The 17,112-nt window shown below is 43.6% G+C and overlaps 1 protein-coding gene across 3 annotated transcripts in view; it reads left to right on the top strand.

The window, feature by feature from the left end:
* Positions 1 to 11,554, top strand: part of dicer1 (dicer 1, ribonuclease type III) — a 30,087-nt gene extending 18,533 nt beyond the window's left edge. Inside the window, exons 23-30 of one of the 3 annotated variants that reach the window (XR_006926681.1) lie at positions 119 to 271; positions 1,389 to 2,181; positions 2,448 to 2,716; positions 4,481 to 4,643; positions 4,825 to 4,900; positions 6,748 to 6,898; positions 9,993 to 10,161; positions 11,354 to 11,554. Coding sequence is in view for 2 of the 3 variants with exons in the window: in XM_046855700.1 (XP_046711656.1) it covers positions 119 to 271; positions 1,389 to 2,181; positions 2,448 to 2,716; positions 4,481 to 4,643; positions 4,825 to 4,900; positions 6,748 to 6,898; positions 11,354 to 11,488 (1,740 nt within the window). In the remaining variant the exon portion in view is untranslated. Of the gene's footprint in view, positions 1 to 118; positions 272 to 1,388; positions 2,182 to 2,447; positions 2,717 to 4,480; positions 4,644 to 4,824; positions 4,901 to 6,747; positions 6,899 to 9,992; positions 10,477 to 11,353 lie in introns of those variants that run through there. The other 2 variants (XM_046855700.1, XM_046855701.1) reach the window with 2 other exon arrangements.
* Positions 11,555 to 17,112: the final 5,558 nt, after the last annotated feature.

Here is a 17,112-nt window from a genome sequence, read left to right as displayed (position 1 = left end):
CATCAACATCTTGGTATGAATGATGACGATTTCTTTATTAACAGTTAATTTTGAAATTATGCATTTATTTAAGAGGGAAAAAATATTTTATAAATAGTAATTTCCCTTGGTTTTTTAGGTCAGTAATTGTAACCTGTACCGCCTCGGGAAGAAGAAAGGTCTGCCCAGTCGGATGGTAGTGTCCATCTTCGATCCCCCAGTCAACTGGCTTCCCCCAGGCTACGTAGTGAACCAGGACAAGAGCACCACTGACAAGTGGGACTCGGATGAGGTCGGTCTCCCACAGCTCCCGCCGGTGTTTATTTTGTGCTGCAAGCTTCGCTTAACTCCATATCAACATGCATCTTCATGCGCAATTACCCAGCTGGTTTCATGGGTCCGCTCAGGGCTATTAAGAACATCTTGGCTTTATTTAGAGAGTAGAAGTTCCTCCGGTTGCCACCAGGGGGTGCATTAATCCTTTCTGGCGCTCTTCAAGGACCAAGTTTTATTTCTTCCTCTGTGTTGTAGATCAGGCGGTCTTAGTGAGACGTTTAACACACAGTTTAACACGCGTCTTTATTAGAGCCAGTTAAAGACGCCTGGCGGTCTGCCGCACGAGCGGTCAATAAATTTCCACATAAGTACTTAATATAGCTGGATAAAACGAGACGATCTGGAATTAAGAACTGATTTATTTACGTTTTAAATGAACTTGATCAAATCCTGATGAAGCAGTTCGTTTTCAAGCATGCGTTACATGTTACAGTCGAGTTTTGAACATGTGTTATTAATCAGCATGCCTAAAAAAAAAAAGGGGGGAGAAGAAAAACGCATTCGTCAGAAATCAGTTGGAAAATGTCAAACATTCACCCACGCTTTGAGTGGGCGTTCGAGAGTTGGCTTGTGTGTTTTGGGTCGCTCCGTGTGGTTTCGGCTGTGCATGTGTCGGCTAAGATTATGCCGGCTTTGCCTGAAGCTGACTCATTCTCAGCGTCAACTCTCCGTATTATTACAATATTGGATGTCAGGGCTGTTAACGTTTTAATGAATATTCATCAGAATCTTTCCCACATGGTCAACTTTATGGCGTACTAATGCCGTAAAGATGATATTCAGGATGCTTGTCAGCTATTGGATCGCGTTCGAGCCCGATGACTCATCGAGCGGGACGTCCAGGCTCGGCCTGTACGTTTAAAAGCCTCCGGGGTTTATTTAACGCAGCACTTTTTTTTTTTTTAAACCAGAACTCTAACTGTAATCATTGCAAATCCCTCTCTGTGAAAGTTGTTGTTGAGTGCAGGTTTTCGGTGTCGTTGGCCCGTTGAAAGGGATATTCCATTCGACGTCTTTCCGCCACATATTTTTAATCCCTGTTTGTTTTTTGTTTTTCCATGAATCCTTTCTAGGCGAAAGAAGACCTTGCCAACGGAAAGGCCGCCAAGGACGACTTTGACGACGAGGACGACGTGGACGACGACGAGGACCTGATGTGGAAGGAGCCCAAGGACGAGGTGAACGTCGAGGACGACTTGGAGTACTACCACGAGCACATCAGGTTCATTGACACCATGCTGATCGGCTCTGGCGCCTTCGGGAAGAAGTTCCCCCTCGGCGTGTTCCCGTCAGAACCCAGCTGCGACTGGAAAGCGCCCAAGAAGGCAATGTTTCCCTCGGACGGCAACCACGACGACTTCGACTACAGCTCCTGGGACGCCATGTGTTACCTGGACCCGAGCAAAGCAGCCGAAGAGGACGAGTTTGTCGTGGGTTTCTGGAACCCGGCCGAGGAAAACTGCGGCGCCCAAACGGCCAAACAGTGCATCTCGTACGACTTGCACACCGAGCAGTGCATCGCAGACAAGAGCATCGCCGACTGCGTGGAGGCCCTGCTCGGCTGCTACCTGACCAGCTGCGGAGAGCGAGCCGCCCAGATGTTCCTCTGCTCGCTCGGCCTCAAGGTGCTGCCTGTGAAGAAGAGGATCAAGTGGAATACGGATGGCGGCGACGGGGAAGACGAGTACGGTTGGCTGCAGATCCCAGCGCGCTGCATGTTCGAGCACCCGGACGCCCAGCGCACTCTCAACCACTTGATCTCGGGCTTTGAGAACTTCGAAAAGAAAATCAACTACGTGTTCAAAAACAAGGCCTATCTCCTGCAGGCCTTCACGCACGCCTCCTATCACTATAACACCATCACAGGCGAGTGTGACAAACATTTAGAATATTCAGATTTACATTGTTATTCAGGTTTTTGTGTGTGTTCTGATTGCGGTGCAGGTTGTATGATGCTTCATCAGTGGGCTTCCAAGCTTAACTTGCTTCTTAGACACATTAGAAAGATATGTTAATAATTTATTTATTTATTTTTTAACAACACTGTAATAGTTCCGTTCGTCAGGTCATACTCTTTCTCCCAGCTTTGCGCAGCAATTTATTCCCACGTCTCTCCTCCGTGTGATTGGCAGATTGCTACCAGCGGCTGGAGTTCCTCGGTGATGCGATACTAGACTACCTCATAACCAAGCACCTTTACGAAGACCCGCGCCAGCACTCCCCCGGCGTCCTGACCGACCTGCGCTCTGCGCTCGTCAACAACACCATCTTTGCGTCGCTCGCGGTGAAATACGACTACCACAAGTACTTCAAAGCCGTGTCGCCCGAGCTGTTCCACGTCATTGATGATTTTGTGCAATTTCAGCTGGAAAAGAACGAAATGCAAGGAATGGACTCTGAGGTCAGTAGCTTAGTGTGTGTGTGCGCAAATTTAGTCTTTATCAGTTCTATTTGTATAGCACTTTTCACCAATGTCCCAAAGAAGCTTTACAGAAATAAATAAAACTAATTTATTGAAAATTCATAAATTCAATCAGTCTCTATACATTTTTATGTAATGATTGAGTCTGTGGTGACAATGATGAGGGGAAGACTCTGAGATATGATGTAAAGGGACATTTGGAGAGGAAAAGGGGACGCTGAATGTCTATTCATTATTATCATTGTTGAGGTTATCAGCTGTTCACTCTGTTCTCTCTATAATTTAGACTATTAGCCTGTTAGTCACACTAATGTAAAAAAAAAAAATTATATAAATATATATATAAAATTGCCTCATGACCATTATTTTATCATGTAGTATTAGTCATTTTAGCTTGATTGCTGGAAATATCAGCTGAAGTTAGTTTTTCCGGGTTGCGCCTGCACTGGAGCGGCTCCGAAGTTAGACTGCCATTATACAAAATGAGAGCGGCCTCTAGAGGCGAATCACTGACGCCACGTGCCGTTTGTTTTGAGACGTGCGACTATGCGCTGGACCTCGTTCGTTTTTGTTCATAGTTCTATAACTACAGTTAACAGATACAATTAAAATAAACTCATTTTTAAATGTGTTAATAAATGTTGAAATGAACAACTAATACTTTAAGGCGTTACTATCGTGCATAAATCCAAACAGTCAAATCGCAAATGTCTTCACAAAGGCCAGAGCATTGAAACGATTACAAAAATAAATGTATATAAAGTTTATTACTATTAAAAATGTAGTTTTGTGTCGTGTTCATTTTTAAAATGAATACTGGATAAAAAAAGAAAAATTAGTTGGTCGGTTTAAGATGGCCATCTTTACATCTTTTTTTCCACAAAGGACAGAGCGTTGAAATTACAAATGTAATGAAATTAAAAAAACTATCTGTCGATTTCCCGGTTATCGGCAAGTATGATCCAATCGAGCCATCTGGATTGGTTGACTTCTATAAATAATTTTGTTGTTGTTGTTGATAATTGATAAAATTCTAAATTTTTTTTTTTGCATTTCACATCACTCAAATTCTCATATAAAGTGCTTTTGTATTAATTGTTTCTTAACTATATGTACTACTCGAGGGTTTCCCCCAGCAGCAGCTATCGATAAATATATTCCTCTGATTGACCTAATAAATCTCATGCCAGCGTTGCCGGTATGAATCTGTTCTCCGTTTTTTTTTTTTGGACAAAATGCAGTTGGATTGAATTTGTTTCGAAATGGTTATTTTGGCACTGAATGTAGACTTGCTTCACTGGAAACCATTTCATGCCTCGGGGACAGCATTGGATACCGTACGAGGAGAAGTAAAATTCATTAAAATAACTAATGTTGCACTTAATTACATAGCCGAGTAGCATCGTCTCTGGAGCACAACAGACAGGGCTCTTTGTTAAGTCCGATGTTAAATGTAATTGAGGACAGACCGTGTTTTGGCTTGTGATGTATGACCAATTCTGAACATGAGTGCTTATTTATGGGGGTTGGGGGATGGGTGATGGGGTGTGTGTTAAAGTAAAGTAAGAAAAAAAAACTTTATTCGAGCTATTCACTACACATATAACGTTATCTATCTATTTGTTGTGTTCAATTATTTAAAATGAGTCTGCCATATGTGTGTATGCAGTTCTGCTCCTGTGAGAAAACGCTGCCACAAAAGGAAAAAAAAAAACCCCTTGCAATCACTTTTCTCCCTTTCAGCTTCGCCGATCCGAAGAAGACGAAGAGAAAGAGGAGGATATTGAAGTCCCCAAAGCAATGGGGGACATCTTCGAATCACTAGCCGGGGCAATTTACATGGATAGCAAGATGTCACTCGAGACCGTTTGGCAAGTGTATTATCCAATGATGAGGCCGCTGATAGGTGAGGACGCGCCGCATACAGTCGTCGAATCACGTTTGCATTTTGTATAGCTTGATTGTTCGTCAGCTCATGCGGCGAGGGCCTTAAACATAGTTACCTTTCAAATGTACTGATTTGGTCGTGTGATGAGATGGTGATATTGAAATGTCGGGTTTTTTTTTTTTTGGTTTTTGCTTTGCAGAGAAATTCTCCGCCAACGTCCCTCGCTCGCCTGTGCGAGAGCTGCTGGAGATGGAGCCGGAGACGGCCAAGTTCAGGTGCGGTTCTTTAGTGCTCGGTACATACACAAGGCTTTGTTTGAACATGTTGGGAGCGAAACATCATTAGGGGCAAAAAAGGAAAATACCGGTAAAGATTAGAGGGACTGTGAGTTTGAACTGAGCGTTGGGGTTTATTGTTAGTAGCAGGGGCATGTGAGTGATATGGGCAAATGCACGGTTTTAAGTTTTGGCTTAGACGTCTAGCGGTATGGGGTACGTTATTATGGTGTAGGGTGGTTAGGGGGTAGATGGGTAGAGTCGGGGTTGATTGGGTGGTTAGGGGAGATGGGTAGAGTCGGGGTTGATTGGGTGGTTAGGGGAAATGGGTAGAGTCGGGGTTGATTGGGTGGTTCGGGGAGATGGGTAGAGTCGGGGTTGATTGGGGGTTAGGGGAGATGGGTAGAGTCGGGGTTGATTGGGGGTTAGGGGAGATGGGTAGAGTCGGGGTTGATTGGGGGTTAGGGGAGATGGGTAGAGTCGGGGTTGATTGGGGGTTAGGGGAGATGGGTAGAGTCGGGGTTGATTGGGGGTTAGGGGAGATGGGTGAGTCGGGGTTGATTGGGGGTTAGGGGTAGATGGGTAGAGTCGGGGTTGATTGGGGGTTAGGGGTAGATGGGTAGAGTCGGGGTTGATTGGGGGTTAGGGGTAGATGGGTAGAGTCGGGGTTGATTGGGTGGTTAGGGGTAGATGGGTAGAGTCGGGGTTGATTGGGTGGTTAGGGGAGATGGTAGAGTCGGGGTTGTTTGGGTGGTTAGTGGGAGATGGGTAGAGTCGGGGTTGATTGGGTGGTTAGGGGTAGATGGGTAGAGTCGGGGTTGATTGGGTGGTTAGGGGAGATGGGTAGAGTCGGGGTTGATTGGGGGTTAGGGGAGATGGGTAGAGTCGGGGTTGATTGGGGGTTAGGGGAGATGGGTAGAGTCGGGGTTGATTGGGTGGTTAGGGGAGATGGGTAGAGTCGGGGTTGATTGGGTGGTTAGGGGAGATGGGTAGAGTCGGGGTTGATTGGGGGTTAGGGGAGATGGGTAGAGTCGGGGTTGATTGGGGGTTAGGGGTAGATGGGTAGAGTCGGGGTTGATTGGGGGTTAGGGGTAGATGGGTAGAGTCGGGGTTGATTGGGGGTTAGGGGTAGATGGGTAGAGTCGGGGTTGATTGGGTGGTTAGGGGTAGATGGGTAGAGTCGGGGTTGATTGGGGGTTAGGGGTAGATGGGTAGAGTCGGGGTTGATTGGGTGGTTAGGGGAGATGGGTAGAGTCGGGGTTGATTGGGTGGTTAGGGGAGATGGGTAGAGTCGGGGTTGATTGGGTGGTAGCGTCGGGGTTGATTGGGTGGTTAGGGGAGATGGGTAGAGTCGGGGTTGATTGGGTGGTTAGGGGAGATGGGTAGAGTCGGGGTTGATTGGGTGGTTAGGGGTAGATGGGTAGAGTCGGGGTTGATTGGGTGGTTAGGGGTAGATGGTAGTGTCGGGGTTGATTGGGTGGTTAGGGGAGATGGGTAGAGTCGGGGTTGATTGGGTGGTTAGGGGAGATGGGTAGAGTCGGGGTTGATTGGGTGGTTAGGGGTAGATGGGTAGAGTCGGGGTTGATTGGGTGGTTAGGGGGACATGGGTAGAGTCGGGGTTGATTGTGTGGTTAGTGGGAGATGGGTAGAGTCGGGGTTGATTGGGTGGTTAGGGGTAGATGGGTAGAGTCGGGGTCATTGTGTGGTTAGGGGTAGATGGGTAGAGTCGGGGTTGATTGGGTGGTTAGGGGGTAGATGGGTAGAGTCGGTGGTCATTGTGTGGTTAGGGGTAGATGGGTAGAATGGTGTGCCTTAATCATTAACAATTGTGTGTTTCTCTTTCGCAGTCCGGCTGAGAGGACGTACGATGGGAAGGTTCGCGTGACGGTGGAGGTGGTGGGAAAGGGGAAGTTCAAAGGAGTCGGGCGTAGCTATCGCATCGCTAAATCAGCAGCGGCACGGCGCGCCCTGCGCAGCCTCAAAGCTAATCAACCTCAGGTTCAGAACAGCTGAGCTACACACACACACACACACACACACACACACACACACACACACACCGGCCCTCTGCGACACACCAGAGAGTCTTTGCCAGCCTTCCGTGTCCTCCGCCGAGAGAATCTACCACCCACACACAGAGGCTACACACCGAATTTATGGGTTCCATTTTTGTTTTTTGCGCAAACACAATCCTTACCTTTTATTTCCTCCGCTTTATTCTGCAAGTGTTAAAGGTCAGGTGTCTGCTCTTTGTCCTGTCCTGTCCTTTTTTTTTTTTTTTTTTTTTTCGTTTTTTTTTTTTTTTTGGTATAATTTCTTTCAAATAAACTCTGCTTTGATGGTAGTGCGTGAATCAGTATACTCTAGATTAGTGTTGGATTGTATATAGTTCAAAGAAAAACTATACATTTAAATAAGAGAAGGAAAAAATGGAAAACGCTAAACTCCTCATTCTGTGCACAAGAGAGAAAGAGAGAAAGAGCGTGTCATTGCACCTACTTCAACCCGTTTTGCTCACGATCGTTTCAGCGGATTGGCACAAAATTCGTAGAGCGTAGCGTTTAAGAGCAAAAAAAAAATATCCTCCTTCAACATTCCCACTGACTGTAATTTTTTTTTTTAAAGACGTCAAAACCGAACGGACGGAGTATCGCGCGCAGCGCTAATCGGTAGCCGTTCCCTTTTAGCCGCCGTTATCCACGAGCATGATCTTTTTCCTGCACGATTTAATAACTGATAGACGGAAGGATTCTATCAAATATTAGCGTCAATATTGCTATTATACACCGTTATATACACAGAGAACAATATCAAATGTTTATTACTGTCTCGGGTTTCTGGCTTTCAGCAACCTCTTTTTGATACCAGGAACGATTAAAATTTTCGGTTCAAGTCGGACGATAGTCGCGAGGATCAGACGCCCCTCCACCGGCCGTTCCTTAGTTTTAACGTTAGGACACGTGTTAAAAAAAAAGAAAAGAAAAGAAAAATGACATATCACTCGGGAAATATGCTGCAGATTTTTTCGTAAGAAAACAGGAAAAAACGAATTCTTCTGAAATAAAACGCAGAGCACCTTTATGTACCGACGTCGCAATCGCGTCCCCTCACCTCACCAAAGTCATGCCGCCGCGTCACGGGTCCTCCGCGATTTCACTCGGCTCGAGACGAGGAAAACCAGCCTTTTAGTTTCTCGCATATTCGTCTTCATATTAATAGGCGCTTTTTTTTTTTTTTTCCTTTTTTTTTTTTTTTTTTTTACTCGAATACCTCAGTTAATTGCATGCATTTATTCTTTTCTTTTTTTTTTTTTTTTTTGGTGCTATGTTGTCTTTTTTTTTTTTTATTATTATTATTATAATTGTTATTATTATGCTTGAATTTCTCCTCTTTTTTTGCACTGTAACTGTAATACCTCTTTATTTGACCTGAATTGTGGGAACGTCTTGTTTTTTGGAGGCAGTCAAGTTGTAGAGGTCAGCTTCATCAATTTCGTTTTTTTTTCTTTCCTTTTTTCAATGCTTGAAATTCCAAGAGACGTTCGCTGCACATAAATAAACTTCAGCTTTTTTTTTTCCCCTTCTTTCTTTCCTGTAATTCGATGGACAAACCTGAGACATGTGTTTTTCCGCAGCACATAAGCTTCAGCTCAGTGCCTCAGTGTGGGTGGGGGGGGATGATTTTTGATCCAACCAACTTGTGGAAAAGAACAGATTGCACTCGTATCTGCTTCCTAACCCTGTATAAGGCATTTTATCCAATCCTCCCCCAAACCCCTCCATTTGCATGTCTTACCTACCTGACTGATTGAACAGGATCACCCCTGGTACCTCTTTGGTTCTGTGTGCTTCTTTATTTTTTTTTTTTTATTATTTTTTTCTTCTTTGGCTGGAATTATCCCTGAAGTGAAATTTCGCAGGTGACGCTACCTCACAGAAAAAAAAAAAAAAAAAAAACACCCACCACCTTGTGTGAAAACGATAGCAAGTGTTATATTGTGGATAGAGCTGTAATTTTTGCGACATGGTTGTATTCGCTCCTGTGCTCCTTTTGTGCACCTTAACACACGGGGATGCTTGTACACACACACACACACACACACACACACACACACACACTACAATTTGCACTAGACTCTATTCCCATTCAAATAATTGGTTTAAATGAAAACAATAAGATGCTCATCAACTGTGCCTTTTTGTCTTTATAGTGTTCTGACGTACCATCTATAGTGTATAGTGATCTCTAACTGTAGCAGGTGGCATGTGATCTGAGCGTTTGTTTGGGGGGCCCTGAGTCACACGAGCATCACTGCCTCGCCCCGCCTTCGCCTCACCTAACTATTGCTTCTCTCAGTGCAATCTTTATTTTAGTAATTTTTGGGCATGAGTTCAGTGACCCTGCAAGCATTTTCCTCCTCAGTTTAATCCTACACACTTCTGTATTGCCACACATGATCTGATTGGTTGCCTCAGAAAGAAAGGCGGGACTTCGAGGAATAGTTTGGGAACAAAAAAAACTAAAACAAACGGACGCATTGTATTTTCCCCACAAATCTGTAACTGCGTCAACTTTTTATCATGTGTTTTTTATGAATGCACTCGCATGGCGGATTCAAGAAATTCTTTTGTAAGGAAACTGTAATTATATAGAAAGGAAGGAGTCTCCAATGCAAGTGGGCAAAACGACGTTTCCTGATTCAATGCTTCGTTTAACGTTTATGAAAGAGGATAAAAATGAGGAAAAAGGATTATAGCAGCTGTAACGTGCTCGAGAAACGTGTTTCTCTGACATTTAGAATAATAAAAAGCAAATCGAATGAAGTGTTTCATTAACGTGGTGAAAATGGAAATTCCTGGCCTTCAGAGTGTGTAGAATTGAGCTTCGTACGCTTGCAAAAAAAAATGTCGGTTGCATTGACAGATAGCTAAAGGAGGCCATTAGCTACGTACATATCACAACGCACATACGCTAAATTTATCCTTGCCACTCGACTTGGCTACGTTTGTCGCAGGCAGGTAATGATGGGGCTTTTTTTTGTTGTTTTTATTTTGCACCAAACTATTCCTTCATACGCTTTTTCTATCTTTAGAACATTACTGCATTTCAGCTCCCGTCGTGAAAAAGAAAAGTTCCAGCGAGACCAACGCCGCGCACTTCTTTATCTCAGCACCGGATGTTAACGAAGCTCTCCTGTAATCAATGTGAAATCGTTCGTAAGGTGCCACGCCCATTTTTATGACATCATCCAGCACTGCGAGGTAAAGCTCCTCCCACCGCATATATACAGCGATGTAATCCTTTATTGCGTCTTTGCGTTGTTGTTTTTGTTTTGTTTTTTTGTTTTCTGTGAAAAGGGGTTTCGACGTCAGGTTTTTTTTTTTTGTACATGTAGCACAAATGAGCATTGCACTTGGGCACCATACTTTACCTCATGTCAGAAAGGAAAAACAAAAGTGTATATATTACCGTTAAATAAAATAAAATCGTGGTTTTGGCCTTTGCTGCTGTTCCACTGCTGGTATTTTGCAATTGTATGAAAACAAAAACAATAAAAAAAAAATCAATGATCAGAATGATACAATGTATAACGTGCCTGCAGGATATCAGAGAATTACACTGTAGAAATTAAAAAAAAGGTAAAAAGCTCTACAATCTGGGGCTAAATGTATGTCCTGTGTATACCTTCATGTCCTGCCTTAATGTAATATCGTCTATGAAATTGTAAATCGATCGGAGGCATGTCTCGCATTCATTTCAGCTTTCTCTCTCTCTTCACTTCCACGTGTTGCTCCATATCGAGCGGTGCATGTCGGAAAGGAGAGCTCCTCCCCCTGTTCTTCATATTCTTCATATATTCATATTTTAGCCCCTAAATCTGTGAAAAAGTGCTCGAAGTGTACATTTTCACTCTTTTTGTTTTTGTTTAACACCCCCTCTTTATGATCTAATCAATAATAATCAAATGCACTCATATCAGCATCGAGCTGGTTCCAGGTTGTGATATTGTGATGTGAATTTTTTTATTTCATTTTTTTGTGTGTGTGGGAACGTGGCACCTTTAAATAAAAATAAAAAAAAAAGAGAGAAAGAAAGAAAAGGAAAAAGTAACAGCCAGCGTTTTCCTCCATAGACGTTTCCAGCCCTGCATCACGAACTGTATCAAGGGACACGAGCGAATACTTATTCATACTGTAAAAGTGCTGCAGTGGATTATGATCTGCACCTTATGGATCACAAACACCTTTACTGCTCTTTATTCCTCCCCCTTTTTTTCTTTTTATAATTGTAGTTAAATGTATCTACAATAAAGTTATTGTATGGTCGTCCAGTACTTGTCTTGATGTTTCTGCTTATACATGTATCATTCGGGAGGGGGGAAAAAAAAGAAATGGCCGAGGTTTGAACCCTGTGGTTTTTCTCATAATTTTTCCCTTTTATTTACATTTACAGCATTTGGCAGATGCCCGTATCCATACATCACCACTGGTATACCTCCAGCCTAAACCAGGGATCCCCAAACTATGTAAAAATCCCCCCCGTGCCCCAAACATTTGGAACGGCCCTCTGAACAATGAAATATTTTGACAATGTAAAGACATGTTTTACTCGTACATCTGTATTTGTTAATAAAGGTTGGCTTTCAAACTACAATTTCCCTTCTTTATTAATGTAGACTAATTATTTGTTTGGTTCACCTAACAAACCAACAGAGTGGTACATTCCACTTAAATGTAAATATTTTGATTTGAATCGAATTTAAATCATTATGATAGTAAATAATGCTATTTTAATACATTCTATTTTTAATCTTTTTAAAACTGATGCTTATTTGTCTGTAGGGTGCAGAACAAAATAAACTTTAGAAAACATTTGATTAAAAAAGGAAAAATAATGTCCCACTCTCAAAATTTTTGGGGACCCCTGGTCTAAACCCTCATGAGGAATTATAGCGCTTACAGCAAAAAACAATTAGCAGATGTAGAGGACAAAGGGGGTTATGGAGGCTATGGCAACCATGGGAGAAGCCGAAAGAAGACCAAAAAAATAGCAATTTTTTTTTTTTTTGTATATATAATGTATGTTATTTTTTTAAATACGCATAAAACAAACAGGGAAAATAAGTTTTAGATCAAGTGTTTCAGGAGGAACTAGGTCTTCACCCATGGTTTTGGACATCTAGGGTGCGCTCATTCCACCCCCTGGTGGGAAGAAAATATCTGAATGGCAGTTTATCAGATTAAACCTAATTCCACTGAACTTCTCTTCCTAGCAGGTGCTTTATCTCCAAGTGAAGATCTTGTGATTTCTACAGACAGCTCGGACCACACCTTCAGTCGCTGTATGTAAAATGCTAATGGTGATTCCACACAGGATACTCGGGTGCATTCAGTCCCTTATCACCTCAAAACTCGATTATTGCACGGAAGCTCTGCCTCTGAAACTGCACCTGATCCAGTGAGGAATGCAGCCGCTGATGCTTAACTGCAAAGCCAAAAAACTGACCAGCAGCCACTGCCTGACAGCACCACAATCCCTCCGATCCTTTACCACTGCTCAACTGGTTCCAGTATCTTTTGGGGTACAAGGGCGGCATGCCTCCAGCGTCTTTTGAATCACGGTATCTCATTGATTGGACATCTGATCCTAGCAGGGGCCCTTGCGAGACAGTTGTAAATCACTCTGCATAACAGTGAGCACCAAATACCATAACTGTCTTTGAGAGATCCTAGATTTACCACTGCTCCTTTGTCTTTTGATTATTTACGTTGATTTACGTTACATATACAAAGGTTTGTGGATACCCAAACATAAGTTTGTGTGTATATATACATATTTAGTCCCTATTTGCTATTAGAATGAGCTCCACTCTTCTAGGAAGATGTTCCACTAGATTTTTGTGTGCTTGTTCGTTTGACGTGTGTGCGATTCAATCAACCACGGGCTTTATTGAAATCAAGTCCTGATGTAGGTGACGTGAGAAGGGCTGGGGGTTCGATAGGGTTTATAGATCTGTAGCAGAAGATCTTCATGGAGCTGGCTTTGTGCACGGGGGCATTGCCATGTCATGCCATTGCATTCTATACAATCTGAAGACCTGTGTACGAGATGGTGTCAAAACAATTGGAGAGTAATGGCACTAACTGGTGCTGTTCTGACCATGTGGGTTACGGAGGGCTGCGATTTCATCACGGACGACAAGTTAGAACGAAGAGCGAATATGAAGTTCGGCGTGAAACTGGCAAATCTGCAACGGAGATGTTCGATACGACATACGTTGACATAGGCGTTGACATTGGCATAGTTGTTCAAGGCGTTTTGAGAGGCTTCAAGATCAAAGAACCACTGGAAGACCTTCAACGAGCTCAACCCCCGAAAACCATTCAGCGACTTGTGCATAATGATTGTCGGAGAACAATCTACATGATCTCACCTCCGCACTGAACCTTCTCACCAGGTTTAGCAGGACACATTCCAGAAGTGGCAGGAACACTATTGTTGTGCAAGGGGACTATTTTCAGGGTGATGGTGTGGAAATGTTTATAAATAATTCACAAAATTTTAAACCACCTCATAGCTGGAAACGTCTGGTACAAAAAAATGACTTATCGTCCTTTTTCTGTTGTATTTCTCCGATTTAATCAAATGTGTGGAATTGTTGTGATGTATTGCTGTTTGATATCAGATTTATTATACTACAGACCATAATAATAATCGGCATGGCAGCCCCGGGGGTCAAGGGTCAGGTTTTACGGCAGCATTTGGGCGAGCGAGCGAGCTAACGTACGCCGATGACCTCAGTGTTTTTCTACCCGAGAGCAGAGCGAGAACTTTACAAGCGTTCCGAGCCTGGGCTTTAAACTCGCTGCGTTTTAATCACCCTCTCCTCCGCTTTTTGCATTGCCGTGCATACACACACTGTGTGTGTGTTCGTTTGTACGCCCTCAGAAAGCCACTTCTTTTATGGTTTCGCATGTATCCAATTTGGTTCTCGCTCTCCTGGTGTCGTTGGGCCTTTTTTTTGCATGAGATGGAAAATAAGAGTGGCTTGTACGGGACTCGTGAGGTGAGAAATTACCTCATGTCAGCTGTGCAAGCGTTCTGGTGCTAACGCAAGAGCGGGGGATTTAAACTGAAAAAAACAATGCTGATTGATGCAACGCTAAAAGTGGTCATTATGTTAAATGTACGATTCGAAACCCTCGGCTGGTGATTTACGCGGTGAGTTTATGCAGCGAGGGTTGAAATCTGTCATTTCTCCCTGTGATGGATCAGGAGGTCGGCCAATGTGTGTGTGTGTGTGTGTGTGTGTGTGTGTGTGTGTGCAGGTTAATACGTGGCATTGTGGTGATTTGGGGAGAAATGGTTGGCCTGCTGACAGACATGTTGAAGATGTGTTTAATAGGAAAACGAGGGAGGGAGAGGGTTCGAAAGGGATGGAGAAAGGAAAGGGGAAAAGGGAAGGGAAAGGAAAGGAAAAAGGCAAAGAAAAATGGGAAAGACAAAGGGAAGGGAAGGAAAAAGAAAGGCAAAAAGGGAAAGGAGAAAAAAGAGAGATTTAAAAGGAAAGAAAAGAAAAGAAAGGGAGAAAGGGAAAGGAAAATAAAACTGAGAAAAGGAGGGAATGGCAAAGGAAAGGAAAGGAATACGGCTTATGAAGAAATATCTGCTGCCATATACACTCTATGGACAAAAGTATCGGGACACCTGACTTTTTTCTTTTAGTTTTTTCCGTTTGTGGTTTCTCCTCAAACTTTTACCAGGGAATTCTGTAGGATTGGAGTGGAAAATCTCTTGCTATAGCGCTCCGACCCTCAACCCTATTGAAGACCTTTGGCATGAATGTAAACGCCGATTTACCTCCAGGCCTCCTCAGATCACCTACATCACTACCTGACTTTACTAACAGCTAAATCAATCTTCACAAATCTCCACAAACACACTCGCAAATCCAGTGGAACATCTTCCCAAGAGAGTGGACATTTCATTCCACTAAAACAAATACATATGTCCAAAAACGCTTGTATATGTATGTATGTATACGGAATGCAAATGGCGGCTCTGGACTGGAGTGTGGGAATAAAAGGGCAACGGTGACTTATTACCTGTGTTGACAATGTGCAGACTCGTGCCGCGTCATTCGAGCCATTTATTCTTTGCGCTGTAAAAACAAAGCGATGACAAATAAATATGCAGTTGGGGCTCGTTGGGTTTTTTTTGTGTTTTTTTTTTTTTCCCACACTCGTACTGCTTTGCCAATTTTTTTTTTGACCTCTGGCCCAAAATAAACCACATCTCAATCAGCACTTGTCCAAATCATAATAAAAAAAATCGGTTTTATACACTGCTTAGGCGACAAACTAAATTACGCCTAACAGGCATTTTTCATTCCCTGCCTGCTTTCGTTGTTGTTCGTCGCCGTTTGTTTCTTTCCACACGAGGATTACGGGGCGTTCGCAGGCAGCCTGTTACAATGGCCAGAACAGGAACGGGGTTATTAATGCGCAGCCTTACTGATGGGCCTTCAAGCTGCACGGAGTGCGTCTGGGCTTCCTCATGCCTAATTGGATCCAGCTCCGTGCACCCTGTGTTAAGGGCAGGCCGGAGAATAACCCCTGTGCGTACGGGGAAGATAGCGATCACACACACAGACGCACACATGCACACGTCTGAATCAGCAATCAGACCCACTGTCAGTCGATCAGTCAGACTGTTTCTTTCCCCTGTGGTTCCTGCTTTAGCAGCATGTGCATTAGGTGCAGCCAAACATGCTCTCCATTGAAGACGTGGGTTCTGCGGTCGTCGCTGCAGCTTCACTCGATTAGTTCAGTGCCCACAACACTGATTTTTCTCATTTGTCTGTCTGTCAGAAAACTCAAGGCTCATTTTTTTCTCCTTTAAAGTCTATTGGTAGAGAAATAATGATATTGGGGTGCTAATATTAAATAAACGTATTTTCTTCCCTGATGATCAAACTGTAAAAGAGGGGTTCAGGGAGCATGAGACATCAGTTTCACACATGGATTGGACACCACAGAGTCCAGACCTCAACCCCATTGAGGATCTTTGGGACGTTCTGGAGAAACTTTACGCATGATGGTGGGATTTCCTTACCTAACCTATAAACACTAAGGCCAAAAGTTTGTGGACACCTAAGCATAAGATTCGTATGTGTTTTTAAACATTCTGTTCCCCGTTTAGTACTCATCGTCCCTGTTTAATACCTCCCACTCTTAAAGATGTTCCGCTAGATTTTGGAGTGGCGTTCTGGAGGTTTGTGCTCATTCAGCCGCAAGGTGTTAGTAAAGTCAGGTACTGATGTAGGTGAGAAGGTGAGGAGGCCTGGGGTGCAGTCAGCATTCACATTCATCCCAAAGGTGTTCCACTCCAAGCCATGTAAAGTATATCTTCATGTAGCTGCCATTGTGAACAGGGAAATTGGAAATCATTGACGTCCTCCAACTTATGTGTGTCGGAAGAACCAGATGTGGCTGGAAAAGTCAGGTGTCCCAATACTTTTTAAAGGAAGTGTTTCGGTAAGCTATATTTTCCTCTTTTCTGTCTTACTTTCTTTTATTCTCATTGTTTTCCGCCAGACGCTTTTCTCCATTACAATCGATTTATAATCTGATCTCAAAGTCTTCCAGGTTTAAGACCCTCTCAGAACAGGCGTCCTCCTCCTCTCTACCACGGAACACAGAAGAGCTGAGCTGCTCGCTAGGAGAAAGCAGATTATGCGTGTTAGTGAAAACACAGTGTATCGATGCGTTCTAAAAGCACGCGGCAAATACGCGTCCTCACATTGTCATGCGTGACGTCTCGGAGCTGCTTTAAGCCTCAGGCTTGCTGAGTCTGGGCGTGAATGTGAAAGGTCGGGCCAGGCCGTGGTTTAATTCTCCCTGGAGAAAGTGTTAATGGAGCGCTGAGAATAAACACGCTTTAATCCGACCGTCTTTTCACTCGTACAATTAGGAAGTCGCTTGTTAACTGAGCTGTTGCCTCTTCTTTAGCACCTCATTTAGGAGCAATTGGCTTATGCTAATGGATCTCATCTCATTATGCGTGAAGGGATTTGAGCACACGAGAGCGCCATCGTTCCCTAGCTATTTGGGTACTTTTTTTTTTAAGGCTGATACACAACATTTTGCCTAGCGTTGTGTCGACACGTTCCCGAGGCCCCGTCCGAGGATTTCTCGATTAAACGAAGCGCG

The sequence above is a fragment of the Silurus meridionalis genome, chromosome 8, assembly GCF_014805685.1.
Source record: "Silurus meridionalis isolate SWU-2019-XX chromosome 8, ASM1480568v1, whole genome shotgun sequence".
Lineage (NCBI taxonomy): Eukaryota > Metazoa > Chordata > Actinopteri > Siluriformes > Siluridae > Silurus > Silurus meridionalis.
Note: the sequence above shows the minus strand (reverse complement) of the source record. Positions and strands in the feature narration are given on the sequence as shown.